At 46.9% G+C, this 25806-nt stretch overlaps 1 protein-coding gene across 4 annotated transcripts in view; it reads left to right on the plus strand.

Annotated features, from left to right (window-relative positions):
• diaph2 (diaphanous-related formin 2) overlaps nucleotides 1-25806 on the plus strand; it is a 232401-nt gene that overhangs the window by 113921 nt on the left and 92674 nt on the right. For all 4 annotated transcript variants that reach the window (XM_047039318.1, XM_047039237.1, XM_047039480.1 and 1 more), the window contains 2 exons: nucleotides 5837-6202; nucleotides 10936-11050. In XM_047039318.1, the coding sequence (XP_046895274.1) occupies nucleotides 5837-6202; nucleotides 10936-11050 (481 nt within the window). The remainder of the gene's footprint in view (nucleotides 1-5836; nucleotides 6203-10935; nucleotides 11051-25806) is intronic.

Raw genomic sequence — 25806 nt, forward strand, 5'->3', positions numbered from 1 at the left:
CATCACAGTGGCCATGGTGGCACTCCACCTCCTCCCCTCTCATCACTCTCTATCATCCCCTCTTTTTCGATGCTCTGTCTCTCCAACCCTCCTCTTTCTCTTCCTCTCCTCACTGCAGTGAGCACATCAAGGCATCGTCTGCTTACTTGCGTTCTCTCGGTGGATTGTGTGTGTGTGCGTGTGCATGTGTGTTTTTTTAAAGCTTTCTTCCCATAAACTCCCCCCCCCCTCCCTCCCTCCCTCCACACACATACACCCACACATACCCAGCAGGCCTGGGTCTTTTGAAGCCAGGCTGTTTGTGGTGCATTAACAGGTAGTATAGTGCAGGAAAGCCCTTGAGAGGCGGACCTCTTCATCCTGTGCTCCTCTGAATGCTCCTTCAAAGACCCGCTGCTGCTGGTGCGTTTCACATCAACAGACATGTGCCTCGATGGAGAAAGGCGAGCTAACAGGAAGCTAGCGTCTATAGGGCTGTGAGCGCATCGGCATAGCACAGTGGGTAATTTGGCATGGCTAAAATCGAGTTTAAACACACGTTGCGATGCACACTAGAAACACTTTTCACCCAATTACAGCTTTTATTCCACTTGTTCCTGGAAGTGGTTCTCTCAATGACTTGCATATTGGCTCCAGCAGCAACACAAACCTGTAGTGAATTTGATCTATTTTGGCTTTGGGTCCAACATCATATTTTGTCACTTGTTAAATCACTATCATGTAGCCCATTTAGATAATTTAGCGAGTTAGGATTTCAAATTGTCAAAGATGGCATTTGTCTGTAGCAACTATAACGCAAGTATCAAATAAAAAAGGTTTTTCAATTATACCATAGCCTTTAATGTACAGAGTTGTTAAACACCTCTCACAGGGACACCTTCTGATTCCTATTTTTCCCATTTTCCTCCAGAGCACCAAACCTTTAAATCCATGTGAAGACACTCAGTTTGTTCATCAAAGCTCCCCGCACCGCATCTGGAATTTTATTGAATATGAATGAAGTGTAAACTGCTCATCTTGTCGACAGAACTCTCCCAGATATAAGAGCATGGGAGTCTCCTCGCCCCTGCTTCACACCTTGTCAGTGAACCCAGGCATTTAATGAGCCTCTGTCTCAGGCAGCGTTGGCATTATAACAAGCAGGCCGTTTGATGTGTCTGTTTGATTATCCTCCTGATCTGATGGAGCACAGGTTTTCCCTGTAAACATCGACAAGACACAATAAAATTGCAACAAATGGAACTGTTCCACCCGCCCCCTAACCCTTGCTTACCCATCTGTGCTGGATGAGGAGGAAGAGGAGGTGGAGATGGAGGGAGGTAATCGTAGAATTGGCTCAGGCTGGAATGAATAATGTAAAACTGCGTTGTTACCTCAAAGCACTCTGTGTGCCATCCCATTAATCGGTTTTAACAACCTGGCGGTCATGGAGCTGACCCAGCACAGCCCAGAGTCTGGATGGAGGCATTGCAGACCTCTCTCTCTCTCTTTCTTTTGCTCTCTCTCACTACCGGTCTTCCTGCTGCTCTCTCTCATTACTGCGTCGAGCTGAACAGGTAATGACAGTGTAGCGCTCACAATGCGCTCGTTGCTGCCATGTGTTCACTGCCATTGCCATGAGTTACAGCCAAGCAGTTCACCAGCACAAATGTAGTCGCAGTTAACATGCTCGCCGGGGGCATTTTGATAGGTTATTAACGGGCAGCACTGTGCTAACATGTGCTGGAACATGTCGTTATTGCACAGCCCTACAAATGAACCTGTCTGAAGTGTAGTAATAAACTCACCCCAGCCATGTCCCGGGAAAAGTTGGGCCTTGCGGGTGAAGGTTTTGAATATAGAGATCCAGTCCAGAGGGTGAAGCGTAAACAAAAAGTTTCCCTTCAAATTGGCACTCTATGGCCTCTTTTTAAAACTCGCGCAAAATGGAATTCCTTTTTTGGTCTGCACCATGGACGTTTCCATCTCCTTTCCATTAAACATGTTAAATATTTAATTCTCCTCAGTCCACAGCAACGCTGGTTCTGTAGGAATGAATCTGTATCATACGTTACAGCAGCTGCCGACAATGTAGCCAGCCATGCCCTCGCTCCTGTTGAAGCTTTTCTTTTTTCTTTTTTGCGAGGTCACACAGAGGGAAATATCAAAGCACATAATATGCTGTATTAAAGTACATTTCTTCGTATAAAACCCAGTACTTCGCGAGAGAGAGAGAGAGAGAGAGAGAGAGAGAGAGAGAGAGAGAGAGAGAGAGAGAGAGAGAGAGAGAGAGAGAGAGAGAGAGAGAGAGAGAGAGAGAGAGAGAGAGAGAGAGAGAGAGAGAGGTGGCCATCAAAAAGACTAGTGTAAGAGTGAGAATTGCTGTGGCGTGAAACACCATGTGGAACCACAGTAGGGCTGCTGAGAGCCTTGTGTTTGAACATAACTATCTTCCACTGTGTCATTCTCACCCCGGGGTCAATGATGTGATAGTTAATAGATTGCACTGGTTACAGTTTAGAAGGATTATGATTCAACAATGTTTAGGTTGTGTTATGATGTTAACATACAGTCACACATATTCTGTGAATATGCACATACTCCAATGGTGCTTCAAGCTAATATCTTGCTTTGTCTCTAACACTAATACCTTCTGTAGCACACTCTGCTGCTCTAACTTGTGTCTGTGTTTGGTGTACTGGAATCAATGTACTAGTATTCTGTATCTTTGTCTTCCTAACTTACCTCTGTGTGTACATTTCTGTTGCTTTCTGTGCTTGTCCCTCTGTTTGTTGTGTGTGTTTGTGTGTGTGTGTGTGTTATTGTGCTGTCTGTCCAGTTAACTAGTGAGAAACACAAGCTCAAAGAGGCTCAGAAACTCATCAGGGAAACTGAGGCCAAGGTGGGTGTCTCCTGTGCTTATGTGTCCCTCTCTCCACCCTGCCTGCATGCCTGGAAATAATACTGCCCGGGAAATCTTCAAATAAATCTACAGAAAGTTGTATACAACATAAATGGTTAATCAGATGCCAGCATCATATCAAAATATCGGCACCAATGAAATTAAATTTTTGTCAGTAAACACTTTCTGACCGAATACCTCCATTGCTCATTAACGATAATATATGGGTGGAATCTTTAATTGTATGAAAGTCCTAGTTAATTACCAGCCAGTCTGACCCCCTTGTTGATTCCTCAACACTGTGAATATCACAGTAGAGGACTTAGATTTCATATCAGCCCACTCTGCTTCGCTAATCACTGCTCCAGATGAGGCTAGGGAGATGGCTCGCTGCCAAAAAGCCATTAGGACAACCAGCCTACCTCCACTCACCTCACTATGACCCCCAGCAAGCAGTGATCCCAGCCTAGGCTGTTACTGGGAAAGCGTAGCCAAAACAACTGTTACTATGAAAGCCCAGCCAAAACAACTGTGAGCTTCAGACATGCTTATGAGAGGAGAGGTGAACCAGTCCCAACAAGAAACAGCCAACACCCGAAACACCAGAAACAAAGCTATGTTGCTATGTGAAGCCAGAAGCTTGGGTTGCTGGCTGGCTGGGGGCAAGGTAGTTTGAGTTTTGATCTGGGGACCGAGGGTGTGAAGAGTATCAGATTGCTCAGATCCCTGGGGTGGGGCTTAATACTAGGCCTGATTAGCATTCTTTAGACACTGCAGGGCCCAGTGCGATGAGAGAACAAAAAGGTGTTAGGGAAAGAGACAGACAGACAGAGATGGGCGAGAAGGAGCGAAAGAGAATGAGATGGAGAGGCAAGAGAGAGACAGAGTGGGGGGGGGGGGGGGGGGGGGGGGCAAGAGAGAGGAAGCCTGTGAGTGGGGTCTTCTGAATGCGGCAACGATGGCACTCTAATTTAGCAGCTAATTTGCTGCCATTCTCTTGTATTAATCTTAAAAGAGAAAATGGGCCACGACGGGCCGGAGATTGACAGACGTATAATCATTGGACGGGGGCTTTCGTCGAGAGGCTCAGGGCTGCCGGTCTCAAATGCTCCTCACGATACACCTTTTTAATTTCCTTCCTAATAAACAATCGGCTGATGGCATTGTGTAATCAAACACTTTGTAATGCCTTTAAAGATGAGACCAGTCACATATTACCCACGTAATCAAGAGAGCAGGGGGAAGGCCACTTGGAAGGGAATTGGTTTCGGAAATGAGAAACTTGCTCGCAGTCAGTGTTATTGGAAAAGTGCTGGGCAACTTTTCCGAATAAAGGCCCCTAATCTAAACTAAAGGTCACACCCTATCTATGCTATGGCACCTCTAATTCTTCTATCTGCATATGTTTTGTCTCTTAACAGTCTTTCACGACTGTTATCAAGGATTATATAAAAAGAAAAAGAAAAATGTTTATACTGTCAAGCCCCTTGATAGGGTAGATGTGTCCAGGTCTGGCTCTTATCAGTAATGGGTTTAATTCACTCCTGTCTGCTGCCTAATAGCCTGTCTTTGCCAGAATCTTTCATCTGGACTTTAGCATGCTGTGGCAACATTTCTTATCTTTCTGTAAAACCATGGGCGACCCTCTCCTGCTACCTCCCCTATGTTTACGCCTTTGTGCCAATGACATACAAACAGGTAATATGTTTAATTGTGAATACAGCACCATATGTACGTATAGCTCTGGCCGAGATTGCTGGAGTAAGTGTTGGTATAGTTTTAGAATTCCATTAGGGTTCTCATTAGCTAAACTGGTTCAGGTGGCGGTATCACTTTCATACACTTTATCTATTAGCAAATTGCAGAAGCAATTTTCCTGTTAATCAACTCCCAACAGTTCAGGCTCACCTATTACGGGCTCTGATTAAATGAAATGCGTACCGAATCATACATAGGCATCGCGCGGTAAAACGTTTGAACAGCGTGACTTTTCCTTAAATACGAAATAAATTATGTTCTCGTCATGGAAATTATTCTTCAAAATGAACGCATGTTACACTGACACATTCTTTTTTCCTTGCCTTTCTTTTGCCCTCTGCTTGTCTGTCGTACAAGTCCCCTGTGTTCTCCGATGACCACAGCACTGACAGTGACCATAGCTTTTAGAATCCCACTACACATGCTTACAGATGGTGTCCCTCAGCAGACCACACATAGATATATGGGGTCCAAAGTGTACTCGTTTTTTTTGTAAAGTATTTTATGTAACCATTTTATCAGCTTTCCATGCAAGGAAATCTTGCAAGGGGTGACATTTACTCTGTAAAAAAAACAATATGCACACACACAGTTAAGTTATCACCCAGTACTGAAAGCAATTAATGTTAACTTACAATGCTGCACGCACAACACCCACAGCCACACATCAGGAAACTCATAATGAACACTGGTAGTGGAGAGCATGAGGTATCTCCCTACATTTGAACTACATTTAATATATCTGGGACCTCAGCTCAAGGAATCCAAATAACCCAGACTCCCAGCTGAAGCATTGGAACTAAGAACTCCTCTGAGATTTGATGGGGCATCACCATTCTCTTTGCAGTAGAGAAAACATCTAGTTCTGTTAGGGAATGTGACCGGAGCTGAAAGAGGGTTACAACAGTCCCTTGCCATGCTTTTATCAACTGTCCTCACACTTAGCAAAAAACACACACACACATGGGTACACACACACACACACACACACACACACACACACACATAGACATAGAAACACAAATACAAATTCACTCACAGCATCCCAAATGCATTACACCAGCTTTGAGGGTGAAAGTCATGTAATGGTGGTAAAAGCATTGGGCCCCAGGTCCCCAGACCCTGATCTTGACTGACAGGGATTTATGGGGGGAGGGGTGTCGTACCGTCTCTGACATCACTCTCTCGTGTCAACAGATTGCAGCCGGACCGGCAGCAGCTGGGACTGGAGTGCCCCCAGCAACACCCATAGCAGGGGGGGCGGCCCCTCCACCCCCTCCCCCGCCTCCCCCACCGCCGCCCCCACCTGGCGGAGGTCCCCCTCCTCCTCCTCCTCCTCCACCACCTCCCCCCGGCATGGCCGGCATGCCACCTCCTCCCCCTCCTCCTCCAGGTGGTGGACCCCCACCTCCACCAGGCTGTGGCCCACCACCGCCCCCCGGAGGGCCTCCAGGATTTGCCATTCCGCCCCCTGCCATGCCTGTCATCAAGCTGCCTTACGGACTGGAGCCCAAGAAGATCTACAAGCCTGAGACGGTTATGAAGAGGGTCAACTGGTCCAAGGTACGGTGACACAACCTGTTGGACGTCAACTTTATTTATGACTCTCATTCTGTGTTGAAATGACATAATTACAGAATTTGTCCTAATGCTGTTGTGAATAATGCCGAGGTTGTCTGCTTGATTTTTAGATTTGAGTTCTTCCATAATGAAAAGAAACATTTTAAAGGGACCTGAAGGTCCAATCTACTTTGAGCTCCATGGTGACTCCAAGTCTATTCATGTTTGGCATTCTCCGAGGGTCAACAATCCCCCACACTTAGTCATTAAGATCCCGCTGTAAACTATGTTCAATTGCACTCACACCTAGCATCATTTGTCCTTGCACTTACACTTCCAGCTAATGTCACTTGAGAAAGAGTTTTGGTTGTGTAACATGCTACAATTCTCATAGGATTTCAGAAGGGCATTCTTCTTAATGTGGGTTTTTATTTTACCATGGTTCCATTGCCTCAGGACCTCTCAGAATTGCAAATGCCATTCATGTTTTTGTGCTTTGCATATGCTTATGTTTGAACTCTCAGGGTTCTTTTTAATTATTGACACATGCCAAAATCACTAACTAACTTAGATTCAGCCCCCCCTCCTCAATTTATTTTTCTAAATTAAATATAGTAAAAATAAAAATAATGTAATAGTTGAAGTTCATTAGTGACACACAAACAGTTTCCCACTTATTGGTTGTGGCTATTTACTCTGACATTTTGGAAAACATATGGATTGATGAATTAATGCCTTGATTTATGGTTGTTATTCATAAACAACATTGTTTGCCAATCCATTCAGGTACAGTGACCCAGGTAATATTATTTATCATTACACATCAACCAATAAGTGGAAAGCTGTTTTAGTATACAGTTAGAGAGAACACATTTGTCTCATTATTATTCTCTTGTTCTCTCTCTCTCTCTATGCACCAATGTGTGTGTGTGTGTGTGTGTGTGTGTGGGGGTTAGGGCGTGCATATATACACACATGCACACACATATATTTTTGCGTGCGTGCATGTGTGTCATGTCTGTTGGTAGAACGTGTTTATATTCACAAGCCCTCTTTGACACGTCTATTTTCCTGTGCTGAATGGAAGGAATATGCATGTGCATTAACCTTGCCTTGGCAGACGTTGGAGGTGGGACATGCAAATGAAATAGCACTAGATAGCACTCAAAGGCATTCATAGCCTCCTGAGGAAAAGCAATCTGTGTCTCTTGTGTCGATTAAGTGAGACTGGAGTCATCTGTCTTCTCTGTTTGGAGCAGATGGAGGCATAGAGATGCCAGCACCACCGTGTTATGGAAAAAAAAAAAAAAAAAGATGCGGGAGGTGAAGAATACATACAACTGTACGACCCCATCACCATCCACACCATCTGAAGCACCACAGCACATATGAATGTGTACATGTTTATTGGGTGCCTGTGAAGATAGAGGAAGGGAGCCTTATCTTGCTGATGATGCAGTACCTCTATGGGAATATGTTGGAGGAAAAGAAGCAGCCTGTGTGTTTGTGAGAGGGAGAGGGAAAAGGAGGGCAAGGGAGAGGGGGAAGAAGGAAGAGAGAGACAAGGAGGAAGAGAGAGACAAGGAGGAAGAGAGAGACAAGGAGGAAGAGAGAGACAAGGAGGAAGAGAGAGACAAGGAGGAAGATAGAGACAAGGAGGAAGAGAGAGACAAGGAGGAAGAGAGAGACAAGGAGGAAGAGAGAGACAAGGAGGAAGAGAGAGACATGGAGGAAGAGAGAGACAAGGAGGAAGAGAGAGACAAGGAGGAAGAGAGAGACAAGGAGGAAGAGAGAGACAAGGAGGAAGAGAGAGACAAGGAGGAAGAGAGAGACAAGGAGGAAGAGAGAGACATGGAGGAAGAGAGAGACAAGGAGGAAGAGAGAGACAAGGAGGAAGATAGAGACAAGGAGGAAGATAGAGACAAGGAGGAAGAGAGAGACAAGGAGGAAGAGAGAGACAAGGAGGAAGAGAGAGACAAGGAGGAAGAGAGAGACAAGGAGGAAGAGAGAGACAAGGAGGAAGAGAGAGACAAGGAGGAAGAGAGAGACAAGGAGGAAGAGAGAGACATGGAGGAAGAGAGAGACAAGGAGGAAGAGAGAGACAAGGAGGAAGAGACAGACAAGGAGGAAGATAGAGACATGGAGGAAGAGAGATACAAGGGGGAAGCGAGAATTAAATTGGGGAGACAGTCAACACGCTTGACTTGATTTTTAAGAATCACCCAAAGGAGACTCTTATCATCTCAGCTGGATACAATAAAAATACATATTTATAAAAAGTGAAAAATGCTTGGAATCCAGCCAGGAGTCATAGACATTTTACTGTATACATTTTTTGCATGTAACATATTTTCAAGCATTGACATAGGAGATTGCTGCCTGGAGGTAGTGTAATGCAATTTCTCCTCTGGTTAGCGCAGCTACACGGGGGAACAACATGTTCAGAGGGGAGAGCATATGATTACACCGTTTTTCAGGCTGCACACAGCCCACACCTAGCCACCACACATTTACAGCAGGGAAAACCTGGTTGATTTGAAGGGGGTATGTGTGAAAATACAATCATCTTAAAACACACTTCACTGAAAAAGGAAGAGACCTTCCCACATTAGTTTAACACACAAAGACTGGACCACCTTCAAGGTTAGTGGGATGTTGAATTAGGCAGTCGTCAAAGTTATCTTATTTTGTACCAAGGGGACTTGCCAGTCCAGTCTGAAGCTGAACTTAGTGTCGAGACTAGGGGTGGAGGTTGTAGGGTAGGACATCCCAGGGTGGTGTTAAGCGTGCTGTTATGTTACATAGTTCACTGAGTGTGGTGGAAGTGTGGCTCGGGGCTGTTGTGGGTTGCTGTCAATAGCTGTTGTCATGTTACATGGGCAAGCTGAGTGACAGGCTCCATTCAAGTCGTTGTGTTGTGCTCACATGTGGTTCACATCCCTTGCATGTTTTTTACACCCATATTTTTTGTTGTAAATATTCAAATGTATACTGTACATTACATACTTTCTCACACACAAACACACACACATTTAGAAATTCCCATTTGTTTATACTATTGATTTTATCATTTGCACAATATTCAGACATTCATACTGCCAAAGTACATCCCTGTTTTATGGTGATGATGATCCCTGAACATGATAACGTTATTATTATTTTTTTCTCTGCCACTGCAAGATTTGGGCTGAACAATGCAATTGTCTATAGACCAGTCAATTTGGATTTACAACGATGCAGAACTATAATTATCCTTTTTAGGGTGATGCTGCTGCAATTATATAAATTAGCACAACAATACTCTTACAAAGACATAAATGCACAAGGCAGAAGCGAGACAGGATCCAAAACCATTTCCTTGTTCCCGGAACCTGGGAAGTCGTTCGCAACCAATAATTCCATGGAATAATGTGAACAGACTTTCTAATGCTGCGGTTTAGCATTTCTTTGTAAAGTTCGATAGGCCATCATCAGTGTTCACAATGGCAGCCATTCTAGTCTGCCCTGAACTTTGTATTCACAATAGTTTGTCTTTGTGTCTTAGCTGTCAAACTTCAAAGCAATCACTCAGAGTATTTGAATTGGACCCTTTAGAGTCAGAGTCATTGCCAATTATTCTCTTCTTACTCAGTCTTTACAGTGCCTGCATACTTGGACCCTTATAAGGATGTGTACATTGTTCCCATCTGGCTGTGAAGTACATAGGGAAAATCAAACCTATTTTGTTTCTTTTTGTTTGTTTTGTATGCTATTTCACTAGCCTTTCAGAGCCTTTTGCAGTTCTGCAGTTCAAATTGTACAGGCTATGGGGTTGGCATCGACCACTTTCAATTTGTTCGAAATGGGCCTTGGTAGCAGAAGAGAAGCCCACTGGTGCTGCACTCCCAACAATAGGCGGCCACAACCTCTGCTGTACACAACTTCTACTTCTCATTGGCCCTGTTCTCCATTAAAGGCCCTTTGGCCACCATTACAACACTCTGCCAGTGAGCCTCCCTCCCCCTCGCTTGTCTGGCTCCATGGCTTTTACACCAAATGCCTGTTATCAAGTGGAGCCCTCTCCCTGTACCCGTGTCTCCCTCTAGATCAGGTGCTCAGGCTCCGGGGGGGCTGTCGCTCCTCGTGTTGTCAAAGGGCTAATGACAGGGGTGCAACAAGCCGCTTGTCCTGCCCGCACACGAGTGCCACGGCAAGTGCCATCGCAGAGCCACTCGACACATCCCATAATGGACTGGCGAAGGACAGCACCACGCACATTAGTAGGCAATTATCATCACAAACAGCACGGAGGTGCTCGTTCCATATGTTTTGGCAGACAGCAGCTGGGGTAACAGTACTTAACGCGGGGCGCTAGATGCTGCGTAAACAATTGAAGCCTTGCGGTTAGGTGTGTGTCGTGTCGAGAGGCGTTCCAATTCTCCTGTGGAGAATGAGATGACAGCCTTAAAGTCTCGGGTTCAGCAAGGGTCTATCCACATGTTATTGTTCCCTAATCTCACAGGACCTCGTCCCCTTTCATGCAAATGTTCCACTGAACTGTGAGAGTGCATAGTTGCACTGTTGTGTCTCCATTTATGTTTTTAAATACACTTGAAATGTTCGTTTTTTTCCATTCCTTTTTTGGAAGTGAAAGCGAGAGGTTTTGTTGGGAACTGCTATTTTGAGTGGCAGGAAGGGCATGTGGAATGGCAGCGTTTGATTGTGCAGATAATGGAACTTTTCCTGTGTCATTGCAGATAGTGCCTCAGGAAATGGCAGAGAATTGCTTCTGGATCAAAGCAAAGGAAGACAAGTTTGAGCATCCTGACCTCCTAGCCCAACTCTCCCTCAGCTTCTCGTCCAAGACCAAAGGTAAGATTTTTTTTATCCTGCCTGTTGCTATGGCGAACACAACTCATACTGCATGAAGCCACTTCTAGGCTGGATGAAACAGGTGCTTTCATCCTACTGACACAGTGGAAACCTTCTCAGTTCATTTGTTATTTATCATCCTAACTCATTGTGCTGTATCTACTGAGTACGGTTTTGGCAGGTTTCTCTGTTTGTTTTTGTGTGTGTGTTTATGTATACTGAGGACAGTCATGCTTGACTTGACTGCTGCTTTTTCCAGACCAGTGGCTGGTCCTTCGGAGAAGCATAGCTTGTGGATGTAGCTCAGGGACTCTCCCGTCCCAGACCGTTTGTTTCTCAGATACACATCCTGCCTGCCACACTCGCTGATGAATAACACAGTCTAAAGAAAGCCTGTTTGTTTTCTGAGTCGTTTGTGTGTGTGTGTGTGTGTGTGTGTGTGTGTGTGTGTGTGTGAGGGGAATATTTATTCCTCCCATGACAATGCCATTGTTAGCTAGCTCTCTGACAGCATGTGGACACCCCTGCTTCATGTGGACAGTCCTTCATTGGGAGGTGGGAGGGTGTTGGGTAGAGGGGATGGGTGGGGGTATTGAGGGTGAAGTGGGGGGTGGATCATAGCTAGAACCCTGTCATGCAGCACTCTTCTGTGCCTGAGCTTTGTGGTTATTACTTGAAAGTCAACTTTCCTGTCTGTGTGGACAGCCATCCGGCTGGCATTGGCGTTCAGTCTCACCCTACTCATGGGAATCAGCTAGGAAGTGAGCTGATGAACTAACACATGCAGAGAGGGAGAAAGAGATAGAACATTGAATTCTGTTTACATGCATATTACATCTAATGGTGCCTTTTTTCCGCCTTCTATACAGCACATAGCACAGTAGAGCCTCTGTTACTTATGTGCTTTTGCTGGCATCCCAGTAGGCCACACTCACAACGGGTTTTTATGGATTCTTATCAGATACCCCCTACTGTAGAAACAGTAGATTCTCATGAATAAAATGCTGTTTAATGTTTGATATCCCCCTTATTTTATTATAATTATGTATTTACAATGTTGTTGGCGTTTTAGTTGTTGCACGGAGCAAGCACACTTTCTGGGCTTTTAAGATTCTACCAAATTTGGATAGCACCTACTGCATTAGTAGACAGTCTCATTGAAACATGTGATATCTAATTGATCTCAACTGTAAATATACTATATTCAAATATGCAACGTTTGTCAAGGACCTTCTCATGCTGACTGTTATTTTATAGCTTTCCAGTGCAGTTCAAATCAAGTTGGCAGGTGCTTCAAATACCGACAAAATACGCTTTTCATGTGTTTCACCTAAGCAAGTGGTTCATACTGGTACCTCAGCAGTTGCAGAAAGGGGTTAAGAAACATCATGTCTGCGTGGGTGAATGAGTTTGTGAGGGTCTGTCCATCTAACAGTGGTACCACACACTATAAATCCTCACAGCTGAACTGCCAAACCAATCGCTGGAACAAACCGACTTCATTTATCTGGAAATTTGTCCCTTCGTTTATGTAGCGCCGTTTTTGGCCCTGCACTTAACGAGTTGGTTTTTCTCTCTCTTTTCTTTCCCTTCCCTTCTGCTCCTTTATCTCAAGGCTGGTATTTATAAGTGAAGCACGCGTCTGGGGACTGTTGTATCGTGAAGGATGAGGCAAGCAGGTGTAAATGCCTTCCCTGTGGAGCTGCCCCCAGAACATGGTGCAAAAAGGCTTGTGTTAACTCACTGTTCCCTGGGAGTCATGCTTGTTACTGTCATTGTCAAAGAACAACAACCAAGGAAAAAACAAAACAAACCTACAACCAACCAACAGCACTTTTCTAACCTTCATCAGCGCACATTTCACTCAGAGAACTTTAGCCCAGAAACCACTGGGAGTGTACAACTACTACAAGTCTCCTGCTGGTTCAAGAGCCACAGACCTTTAATAGGTTTTAACAACAAAGGGACAACATAATCAATAGGGATTTCAAGCTCAGCTTCCAGCCTTTTAAGATGATCAGATTCATACTGTATATCCAATTAGTTGTGCCTTGCCACAGTTACAGCAACATCCACACAGCTCCCCAGCTAAATACATCACTGAAGGGACTGTTGGAAGTACAGTAGACTGTGTCACTGTGGTGCACTGGCTTGCATATCTTAACTTTTCCAAACATGCTCAGCCCTTCCTAACTGCAGCTCTAGTAATGAAGTGGGCAGGTATTCATTGAATACTCAGCTCTCCTCACCCATATATATTGACCCCATCCATCCAGATAGAGGAAAATAAGTGCTGCTTTGACCTTTCAGAGAGCTGTGTCAGCAGAATAGTGGGTCGTTGGAGCCACGGCCAGGTGACCTCCACCTGTACCCTGCTCCTCCGTCCAAGTCACCCCCGAGAGCCCCTCCGTCCCAGCCAGGCCACACAGGGCCACGAGGCAGCGCAATCAATCCTTCAACCCCTTTTCTTCCAAGTTGCTCCCCAGTAACCTCTCCTTCTTCTTCAGTCGGTCAGACATCACTGCAGGGCTGGGGGAAATGTAAGTGTCCCCTTGTGCTGGTTCTATTTGTTCTGCTGTATTTATATCGCTGCTGCCGGGCAGCCCGCCTGCTTCATTGTATTGTTATTTTGTTTCCCCCCCTACACACACAGCTGGTTGTTTGGCCTTTTCCGACTCAATCCCTCATTCGCCGTCTCTCACTTTCTTTCTCTCTTTTCCTTTACCCTCGACTCCTTTCACTCCGCGGTATCAATCAGTGGTTGTGCCTGCTTTCTGCTCCCGGGATCAAATCAGATGCACTCGTGGATTGAACGCGTAGCATGGCCCGCTGCATTTGAAAAGCAATTCAGTTTCGGGTTGGAGCTTTTCGGTTCTGTTTGAAATAAGATTGATGCTGGTCAACCCCCACCCCTCCCCTTCCCCTCTCTTTCTCCTCTAATAGGTTTCCTCGATCTCTGAAGCTAACTCTTAAATAGAGAAAGTGCAGCGATGACTTCTTGTAATAATGACATGTTGACTCTGGCATGTTTTCTTAACACCCCCAGCGAAGGAAGTCAAGTTCAGTGAAATTATAGCTTTGTAAGAAGAACAAAATGTATACGCTTTTGTACATATCAGCTTTCTTTCCGTTGTGTGCTACTTCTGCTAACACACAAGTGGAACTGAATACAAAGTCAACAAAAACATGCACAGCAGTTAACCCGCCGTCAGTAAGGGCCAGATAAGGGGGGGGGGGGGGTGGGGGGGGGGGGGGGGTAGACAACGCTCCCTCTTCTCCTCCATGGGTCTTCCTCTTCTCCCTGTGAGGACCAGTCCAGTGGACGGCTCTTCTCAATCTTCCACAAGTGAAGCTCAAAACCAAACATCGGAGTAAGACGCATGGAAGGACGTCCAGTGATTTCTCTTAAGGGAGAAGCCGGGGGTTACACTCGACCTAGCTGAGTGGGGTCATGGGCCACTCCTCTCCCAGCATGCTCCTGTGCTAATGACAGCGAGGCCTCTAATGAACGCGCTCCATCTTGCGCCTGCGGCCAGCCAACATAGAAAGTGGGGTCATGGTCCTTTGGTCTGAACCACTCCTTTAAGTTTAGACGAGCTATTAAAAACCCCTCTGCAGTCAATGATACAGCGATCCTGCCTTGTTTTGAAGTGAATCCATTCGAGGGACTAATATTTCTTATGGAAACCCACAGAAAGGTCAGTTCCCATGTAGAATGACTTTGCAGGCAACATGTCTAGTTTGTGTGAGATGACCTCACTGATTGTAGTTGGAAAGCCTTCGTTAATAACGGGTGAAGAGGTGTGACATGTACCAGTGAATGTATAGTTGTCACATCCAACACATTCATTCATCTGCACATTGGGTTTCCCACAGGATTCATGCTTGCGTGTCATCATGTCCACTTCTAGACTGTATGGTCATGTTTCACTTTCCTACAATAAAGACCTGCTCTTTAGTGAAGGCCTCTCTCCCAATTCCCCCTGCTGCAAAGGGAGTTTGTGTTATCACCTATACAGGCCAGCTTATAGAGAAAAAAAAGTGACCAGAACTTGGGCTCCTGGAGATGTCTGACCTGGGTAGATTCCCTCCATTTATCACCTAGGATTTGATCAAATCCCTCAGCGGTATTCCCCCCCCCCCCCCCCCCCCCCCCCTCCCCCCCCCCCCCCCCCCTCCACACACACACACACACACAGCCAGCCACCCTGGCGGCTGCCCACCAGCCAAGCCTCAATCCCTGCTACAAAGCCCCGACAGCAGGGCAGTAATGATCCTTTCTGGGATCCAGTAATGATGGAATCAGTGGGGGGTTTAGCCGGCTCCCTGGCTCCCCTAATAAGTCCCCTAATAACTGTGTTAACACCAGGGTAGACCCGGGCCTGATCAAAAGCACTCACGCGTGGCCTCTGCTGTCGTGCTGTGGTCTCGGCCAACACAACACCGCCTGAACGCCTGATATGAAACGGATGACATCCAGAAAGGGGCTTCTGCCCACCTTCGAACCAGCTTCCTGGCGGAGTAACATTGGTGACTGAACTCCACAGGGTCGCCCACACAAGCTACCTACAGATTTTGGACTGGTCCTTGTTGACTAATACCGATGTGGGGTACTATTATAGACCTTTGCGAGAAATCCCCACTCTGCCTCTAGAACACTGCCTCCTCAGATACAGACAGTGTAATGTGCTTTTGGCAAATGAGTCGAGGCTTGCTTCCTCAGACCAGGACCCGTCAGTGGAGTTTTTGGTCTAGCATTGCATGTTCAACACTGGGAGGGTGTTGGATGATGATGGGGGCTTTTGATAGCTTGTCTGTTGAAACGCTGGGAATGGGGGCTTCATCGTGTCCTCTCTTCCCCGAGGACAGGGCTGTTTATTGCTGATGCTGTTTATTAAATGGAGGGGAGCATCTGCCAAGGCTGCCTCAGCCTCCTTGTTCCTCTCCGCTCGGTTCTCTTCTCTCTCAACATCCTGTGTCGTTGTCCCCCCCCCCCCGTTCTCCCTGGCTCCACACATGCACTCAGCCTTGGACCTCTCTGTGTCCATCTGGAGTCAAGGCTGGCCAGTGTCTTGCTAACATGTACGCACACACACACACACACACACACACTCACTCACTCACTCACAGAGCAGACAACAGCATTCTCGCCCAAATAAGATAACAAGTGTGTTTGGCACTCTCCTTGTTGATAAACCACCAGAATGGTCTGGGAAGGAAGAAGAGTTGTATTCTTTTGCCAGCATGTGTTGATAACCCAAGATCAACATCACTTCAATTGGTTTGAACATGTTTGGAGATGCCCATAATCATGTGGACCCAAATACAGAGCAGATAATCAAATATGAGTTTTAATATGAATAAGACAGCCATGAGGGCATCAGATGGTGTCTCTCTACATGTTTCAGAAGGGGGGCCAGTATAATTGCTGTCTCACACAGGAACAATTTGTCTCAATAAAACAGAATGCACCTGATGGTAATTTCTCTCTGTTTTGGAGCAGCTCGCCTACTGTGTCTGTCTCTGGGTCAATGGTTTCTCCTATTTGGGTTTTAATACATCACATTTTGAGGGGAAATGAAGCCCTTAAATATTAATGACATGTAATTGGTTTATTGTACATTAGCAGTACCGCAGGGGGTGACCTGGATAGACAGGGAGTTTCAGGGCGACTGTTTTTTCCGCCATTTTCCACTTCATATTGCTTCCTGCGGTGTCCCACTGATTTTAATTTTCTCTACTCAGATGAGAGCTATTCTGGCTTTCGCTGTGCACTTTAACTGGAAGCCCCCAAATATTAGCCTGCCTTAATACCTGCCTGTCTGAGACTCCCTAAACTGTGTCCTGCTAGTTTTATTTGCCTTCAGGTACACTTTGTAACATTCATCAAAAGCTAACTTTAATAACCTCTGTGCGCTCAGTGCTTTCTCTCTCTCTCTCTCTCTCTCTCTCTCTCTCTCTCTCTCTCTCTCTCTCTCTCTCTTTCTCTCTTCCTCTTTTTGGGTCTGTCTCCCTCTTTTTCTTTCTCTCTGTATCTCCAGGTGTCTCTTCTCTATCTCACTCCATCTCTCCCTGGGTTTGTCTCTCCCGCTCTCAGACTTTCTTGTTCCCTCTTTTCTGGCAGTCTAGCACACACTGTTACAACTGTACAGCCCTCAATGGCTTGTCCTCTGGCAAGGTTGTTCTTGTCCAATGTTTTTCTTTGAGTAATGAAAGTGTGAGGTTGTGCCAGACTACTCTGCTGTATTCTCTTATTTGGTTATTCTCCACCTGCTACATTAGTTATTCAGGACATTGAATGTCGAAAATATTTTTAAATGGATTTAGATCAATTCACATCTTGGCGAATTCATGTACATGTTGGCTTTGAAGCAATCTTTTCTGTGAACATGGTTGAAATATCATGAGACCGAACGTGTATGCCAATCTGAACCAAACGCCTCCACATGTGACGTCTTTAGTGTGCCGTGTTTCTTTACAGTGTCAACATTGACCTTGGAGATGGGAAGTATCTCCTCTCATCACTGCAGGTAACCAGGGAACGTGTCTTCTGCAGTCTTCCTACCAAGCAGGGCACACTTCACTCAGTCTCATCTGCAGCTAAGCCATTTAGCCCTCTGAAACCATATCTGACACTTTGTCTCAGTCAGTATTTTATTGATCAAATATTCAGAGTGACAGTGTTACTGGTATAATGACATGCTTAAGACAAGACCCCAGTTAACAGCATAGCGCCAATTAAAAAAGAGTAAAAGCTAAACAAGATCAAAATAACTAAGATTTGTTTTTAAATAAAACATATGACAATAACAATGTCAAGTAAAAGTATAAATACAATATATGTAAGTAAAAACATTTTTGTTACTGGATAGTCATTCCAGGTGCAGATAGCTGTTGTTTTAGTCAAGTGACACCCTCACATTCTCTCTGCTACACTGGATCCCTCCACACCAGTCTGCTACCCACACCCTTTCATCCCAGCTGCCAGCTCCTTACATCATCTGGACTTAAATGAGATCGAAACGCAAATTCCACCAGCCATGTTGTTATGGAAATGATCATTTGTAATTGCAAATGTTATCCCCTTTATCTTGATAGCAAACTTTCTCTGGTCAAGGAAGTGCATTGGATCCACCTGCAGCCGGACTCTCCTAATTTCCATACAAATCAAAAAGTGCACAGAGGCCAGCTCCCCTACTACAATCCCCCTGCACACTCCAGGCCCAGAGTTGTGACATTTTATCATGTTTAATTTGTCTTTGAGGCTCTTGGGTGGAATTGGTTCGGCCTGCGAGTGTGGAGAGGGGGTTGGGTGGAGAAGCCAATCTGCGTTGAGAGGGACATGTGGGGGGGGTGGGGAGGAGGTGGGGTGACAGCAGGGACATGGTGTCTCCCTGCTTGCCTGCCTGGGAGTCTGCCAGGCCGGGTAAACAATCAGAGAGCACCCCCCCTCTCTCCTTTTCCTCCTCCTCCTTCTCCCTTCACCATGTTGCTTCTCTGAATATAAACAATGTTGACTCCTCCAACCATGAGATGGCAAATGGCTTTAGAGATAGCATGGATGAGAGGCAGAGGTAGAGAGAGGGAGAGAGAGAGAAAATAATACAGGGAAGAAGAGAGCAGATGTCCGAGCAGAAGTCATGCTTGTCGTTATTGGAGACAGTGCTCCAAGACATCTGAGGATAGGGGAGAGAGCATCATGCTGCCAGGCCAACTGTGCAACAATTGAGGAGAAAGAAATTGAATTTGGAACATGGCAAAGGCATTGGTGGACATGGACTTTGGCAAAGAGAAAGTGTAATAATGTGTGTGCCTGAGAGGGTGAGAAATGTGAAGATGAAGTGTGAGTGAAGTACAGAAGAGAACATAGAGTGAGACTAGGAGTTTGGCCAGTATGTACGGAACAGAGAGTGAGACTAGGAGTTTGGTCAGTACGTACGGAACAGAGAGTGAGACTCCAGACTAGGAGTTTGGTCAGTACGTACGGAACAGAGAGTGCTTCCGACTGGTTCCTTTACCACCCTGTAGTCTTGAGAAGCCTTGCCACTGGATGGACATGCTCTCTTCACCTCTGTTCTAACCGCTTACCTCGGGGCCAGACAGGCCGCTCCACTGATTGCAGCGATCCTTACTTATCCCATTTTACTCTCCTCTTTTCCCCCTCCCCGTCTTCCTGTGCCTTTCCGCATTTCAAACACTCTGTCTGCATGGCTGTTCTCTCCTCTTCCATCTCTCCTGAAATCCCTTTTGCTTGAGAGCACATGGATGGACTCTCAGGAATAGAGCTGCTTTGGCTCTGGGCTTTTCTTTGCCCCAAACTCATGCCTCCAATTCCATCATGATCCCATTGGGCTGTCCGGCTCATATCCCTTTCTTTTTGACTATGTATATATTTCACCGTTTCAGTCATCACTGGTAATGGACGGTTTTCTACATGCACTTGTTGTCCACAATAACTAGAAGCTAGAGGGCAAATTTGTGGAAATATACGGTGAGAATCTGATCTAAAATGCAATTTGAAGTAATGGCACCGTGTATGTTTAGTGTGTTTTTATACATTTTTCAATTGTACCATAGCCCTGAAGGTAACTCTGAAAACGGCATTGGTTCAGATAAATTCTGTTCTTTTTCTGTGTCTCTTTCTTTTTGTCTTCTTCTTTCTCCCTCCCTTTCTGGCCATGTTTTATTAAACCCAGGCGGTTCACCAGTGTGGATGCTGCAGCAGAGCCCCTAAAGCTGTGGAGTGATGAATGCACCGCAGCCCAAACATGTCTCTCCTATAAACACTCACAATTATTTTAATGATGTTTGGGTCTGCTGTTTGACTTTGGTCCAATCCAACTGTGGGTAAACAAACACGGGTCCGTAAGCCCGTACTGGGAGCCCCCCTACCAAGACCCACCCCCCCACCCCCACCCCCCCCCGTGTACTGCTGTGAAACTCCACACCCAGTCACCACCAATGCCAGCCCCCATCACCACCAAACCTTTCCTTGGCTCTGTCTCTGCAGTCCGTCCAGACAAGCCGGCACACCTTCCGTCTCCATCAACGATACGTTTTTGGACTCTGTCCAAAAACCAAGACCCTGAGTGGATCACTGTATACAGACCTGTTCATGTTGGGCTGGGTAGGATATTATGACACAAACCTGCAGCGAAGATGCCCATGAGGAGACCAGAATGAAGGCTTTCCCATCGGCTCGCGAGTCTGACTGGGAGGCTTTGCATTTGGGCAGCTGTGCTCACCTGGCCTCCACTCCACCTTTCCTCCTCGCCATCTCGGCCTGGGCTGAAGTAGCTTATTAACCTTCCCGAGGCATCAGGTATCCCAGGCATGAGAATCACACCTCAAATTAACCTCCAATGACTGATAAACTTTGATTTCATTTTAATCACACTTTGCCACGCTCATCGCTGGAAATTCATGTCATAACCCAATATGGAGAGCGTATGACATAATTTCATCAGTGTTCAGAAGTATTGACATGCAGATGTTAGCCGGCAGAACGGTTATACCATTGCACATTTATGAAATCCATGCTAGTATCTCTTTCCTCCACCCCTTCATTTTAGGGATGGGGTGTGATGGTGACAGTCATCCTGCTTTAGAGTGCATGCACTGGAATATGTTCTTAATGTTCTCTTAGCCAGACTTTCGTCAATGTAAGGGCCAGGGAAATGTGCAGAAAGTACACAACAAAGGGATGTAGGATACATGCGGCAGCCATGCAGCATATGCATACATGCACTTAGCGTGAAGTATATGTTGGTGTTTAGAGATAACCTATAATCACCCTGGTCTTTTTCTGACCCTGCTGTGCAAGGGTCATTCAGGTGAAGTCACCCTGTAGATAACGGGAGTCAATTAGAGCCAAAACACACAAACACACACATACACACACGTGGACATGCGTGCGCACACACACACACACACACACACACACACACACACACACACACACACACAGGCATACACACGTGCATAAACCAAATACACACCTACAGACACACACATACATGTCTGTCAAAGGGGGCAGAACCAGCAGGAATCCAATGCAGCTGTGGGACCTATTCCCTCACTGCTTTCCTAACCATCCCATCGATCTGGAACAATTTATCCCAGGGAAACACCATACATCCTTTACACATCCTCTACGTCCGCATCCATAATTGACGAGTGGACGGGCGCAGCTCCCCAGCGATGCAATTAAAGCTCCCGTGGTGTGGAAGAGGAGGAGAGTTGGGGGGGCAGGAGCAGAGGTCATCGGGGTCACCTAGAAGCCCATTACTCTGCCCCTGACATGGGGTTTTGCAGGGTGGGGGGGGGGGGGGGGGGGGGGGGGGGGGGGGGAGTTAGATAGTGGAGCCTCCATTCCCTTGTGGTACACCCAAAAACTGCTTCCAGGTCTGTTGGACTACATAAACAGAGGTAGAGACCCAGGACGGAGGGGGAGGTAGAAAGAGGGAAAGCTAAGGAGAGACTGAAACCCCTCTCCCATGCCCGCGTCCAACTCTCCCCCAGTTCTAATGGCTGTGCTGGATAGCTGAGGCGTAATGAGAGCTGATGGCAGGCAGACAGCTGCGCGGAGGGCTGCTTTAATGCTCCAGGGTTAATTGTTTGTGCGCCGGCTTTCAACTCGCCTTACAGTATTGGCACCAGCCGGCTGCTGTGGGCACGGGGATGTGCCGGGGCGTGAAGAGCCGGAGCTCCGTAGCGGATGACTAAGCGGGGCATATCTGCCGGCCCTGTCACCCCACCCCCCCCCCCTCGGCCGTCGGAGGTCGGGTGTGTTCATTAAAGGTGTGAGAGTCGTGCCGTGGCTAACCTTAAGCCCTCTGCAGTGGCGAGCTGTAATGACCCTGCTCTAGGTGAACGCTTCATTAGTCACTGTTGTCTTTCACCGGCCCGCCTTATTTATCTGCCTTTCTTTTCTGCTCCCTTCCTTTCTCTTCATACCAATGGCCATTGGAACACGGTCACTGGCGTGTGCATGCTTGCCTGTGTGTGTGTGTGTGTGCTAATGAGGGCTCCTGGTGGTGTGTAACTAACATAACAGCAAATGTCCCCAAAGGGTGAGATTAACGTTGAACGCATTAGACACAATGGGGCCCTGGAGAGTGTGTTTTGTGTATGTGTGTACGCATGCACGCGCAAACGCGCGTGTGGTAAAGATTCCAAGACTCCCAGCACCTCCGCTCACTCGGGCGTCCCCCTCGGACTGCCAGGCTAGCCCACACCGGCTGCCAGCCCCTCCAGCCTGCCTGCTCCCCCCCCGCCCCATCTCTAGCCTCCCTGGTCCCCCACCGCCTCCGTGCCTCAGCCTGGTCCAGCACTGATAAACACATGCTGGGGAGATTATTGGAGGAGGGCCGAGGGCCCCGCGGAGACACAGCCACTGCAGCATTGTGAGGAATGTGAAAGGCAACCGTCAGACGAGACGTGTGCTCTCCTCAGGGTGTTCTACCTGCTTTGAGACACCAGACATGGGATCTAGCTAACGGGGTCCCAATCACATTCCCTGCATCCAGGTGGCCCAGCTCTCGGCGAGCGTGAGGAGACGGCACACAGGCGTGGGACATCTGCTGGAAATGTCCATCCCGTTCTAAGAGGAGAGATGTTCTGCCGGTGTGGTGTGTGTGTGCTGGGAAGGTCTCAGGGGCTGGAGGACATGACAGAAGGAATTAGAACGGCCATGGTGTTTAGCAGTCAGCCACGGTAGGAGAACCAGTCTAGCCGTATAAACAGTCACTTCTCTAGTGGCTGGTTAGGGGTCTGGAGGGAGGTGGGAGGGAGGGAGGGACCCAGTGATTTTCCTCCACCTCAGGGATGAACTGTGTGACCGTATTGGGAGACAGAGGTCAGGGTGAGTGCGGTGACTGCAGTCTAACTCGCTAAGCCTCAAAGGACACACAAACACACTCTCCGCCTCTGTCTCTCTTTCCCTTTATGTGTCTCCCCATTGCTCTCCCTGCCTCCGTTTTCTCCGCATCTCTCTCCCTCTCTCTCTCCTGCTCTCTTTATGTCTCTCTCCCCCACTCTATCCCTCTCTTTCTCTTCTCCTCTGAGCCTTTAAAGGCTTGACCTTTCCCAGTGACCTGCTCAGGTAAACAGGCTTTCTCAGTGTTGGTGTTAGTGGGGGCGACTAGCGTGGAGATCAGCCACGCGGTGCCACTAGCCCCCAGCCATGGCGACAAGCCACACTGCTCCGATACGTCTTGACTTGTACACGGTGACGGTCCCCATGGCAACGCCAGTTTGCCGCTCTGGCCAGCCCCATGATGTGTGAGCCGCCACAAGTGTGTGTGTGTGTGTGTGTGGGGGGGGGGGGGGTAGTTGCTGTGGGGTGTAGAAGGCAATCGCGAACAGGAGACAGTGTGCCCATTGTGCCTGCCATGCTGTTTGGATGTATTTTTCTAAACTCATGTGGGATGCATGTCTTTGTTTGGAGAGAGAAATAGAGAGAGGCAGAAAGACAGGGAGCCACAGAAAGAGAAGAGGGAATATTGTGTGGATGTCTTTGTTATTTGAGTTGAAGGGAGATATACAAAGTGGTATTGAGCTTGATGTGATAACTACACCGGTAGAGACAGTTATTGCTGCGTGTTGAAATAAAAAGGTTTCTCTACAGATTTGTACGTACATCCCCACACTCCTATGCAGATATTGGATAGAGGGGGAGGGCTGTGATTTTCAAATGAGCCTGCCTGTGTCAGACCAAGCCATTACTGTGTCGGTTATTACAGTCCTCACAGCTGTACATGCTGCTAAGAAGACCCAGCAAAGGTATGCTGTGATAGTCTGTGCTGTGTGTGTGCGTGTAGTTGTGTGTGTGTGTGTATATATACATATTGTGTGTAGGTGTGTGTGTGTGTGCATGTTTCCTTAAATGCTTAACACCTAGCCAGTAGAGGGAGCTCTTGTGATAGGGGCATCGGTATGAGCCTGGACATTTTCTTTTGTACTGCTATACAAACATTTCCCTCTTACTGGCAGCTGGCCAGTGCCATTCTCATTGTTTTGTCCATTCTAATTAAGGAAAGCTCGTGGTCAAACACTCCAGTGTGCGTTTGGCTGGTTCCCGGCATGTTGTACTGAGTGTGTCTGGATATCACGCTCCCCCAGCCTGAGTAGTTATGGAAGGCTAACAAATGTGGCCAAATGAATTTAGCACATTATATATACAAAGAAGAAGAAAAAACAAACAAAATTGTTTTGGAGCCTGCAATTGCACCGTTCAACAGCCGCTGGAGTTGCAGCCCCAGATCAGAGCAGGCAGGTGAAGTGACAGGTGAGGCTTCCCAGGGGGACTGGGGGGGGGGGGGGGGGGGGGATTGAAACACTGCCAGGACTGAGCATACCCCCCCCCCCCCCCCCCCGTTCCAGGGTTGATTCTTACACGCCCCAGCCATGGTGTATTAGACCTAGTCAGCAATCCCCCCACCCCCCCAGCATAGGAGGGGAGCGGCTTGGCTCCGGAGTGGATGAGTGCCCGTGGTCAGGAGAGTAGGGATAATGGTTATGCTGAGTTGGTGAGTTGGACCACCAGGGAAGGAAGCGAGCCCAGTCTGTAGAACTGCTACAATATATCATTGTCAAGAATGTGGTGCTAGTTATGTTGCTTGGGAGAAATGTTCCGAGGTAGATTGGTGGTTTGCTTTTGTTTTTATAGAATCAGGGCTGGTTTGAATTGGAATTGTTTAGTGTTCTCCCCCACTGTGACCTTACGGCCTATTTGGAGTTGATGGTTGAAATGCGTGTCAACACTTAAATCACAAAGTGATAGAGACTTGAGTCTCAACAGTCTCACTGTGTGTGTGTGCGCGTGTGTGTGTGCACACGCGCAACTTCCTGTCTGATTGCATGAGCGTGTATGTGAAGGCAGAGAAGATCGAGCACATTCCACAGCACACCAGCCCTCTGGTAGAATCTCATAGAGATACCGAATCAAAAACAGTTCATGACATTTGACCTTCTGGCCTCAGCCCTGGAAGTAGTGTGCTTGACAGGAGACAGCTTCCACCCTCCTGCCTCCACCGTCAGATCCAGAGTTTGTGACTTCCTCTTCGATCATTTGATATATGGCTTTACAGGGACCACCTGCTTCCTCTTTGGTGAAATATTCATAGTGGTCACGATGGTGTCACGCAGCTGTTTAACAAATGTTTCATTCGTTATTAACATTTGTGTTTTAATATATGTTCACCTAAACGGATGGCAGTATGTCCATGTTTTGAGTCACGTTTGATTCATGCTGTTATGGTTGTCGTAAAGGTCGTAGATATGTTCAGCGAGCTCTTGCTCAGTAGTCTGGAGTTTCATCCGGTGTGTTCAAACAACATTGCTTGGCATTCTCTGGTTATGTCGTTGACCTCGATAATATGGCCACCGTGATACATCAATGATGGGCCTTCTCCTTAACACGATGCATCTTTCTCTTGGAAACCAACCCTTACCCAGACAGTCAACCTCTTCTTCTGGCTCTCCCAAGAGGATGTTGTTCTCTTCAGCTTTTTCTTTCTGCCTTTGGTCTTTGTGTTAGCGTCTTCATGCTGCACAGGATATGGAACAAGGACTAGAAATAACTACTAATCTTCAGTAAACATGATGGGATTGAACTTTGGCATGATCCCCTCGATTTGCTGAATTTCACTTTATTTTCAAGTGAGCAGTCTGGTAATAGATCTTGTTGGCCTGACAATGCTGCTGTCTTCTTCAAATCTTCCATGTCAACCACGCATAATACCAAGTCCTGCCGC

The sequence above is a fragment of the Hypomesus transpacificus genome, chromosome 1, assembly GCF_021917145.1.
Source record: "Hypomesus transpacificus isolate Combined female chromosome 1, fHypTra1, whole genome shotgun sequence".
Lineage (NCBI taxonomy): Eukaryota > Metazoa > Chordata > Actinopteri > Osmeriformes > Osmeridae > Hypomesus > Hypomesus transpacificus.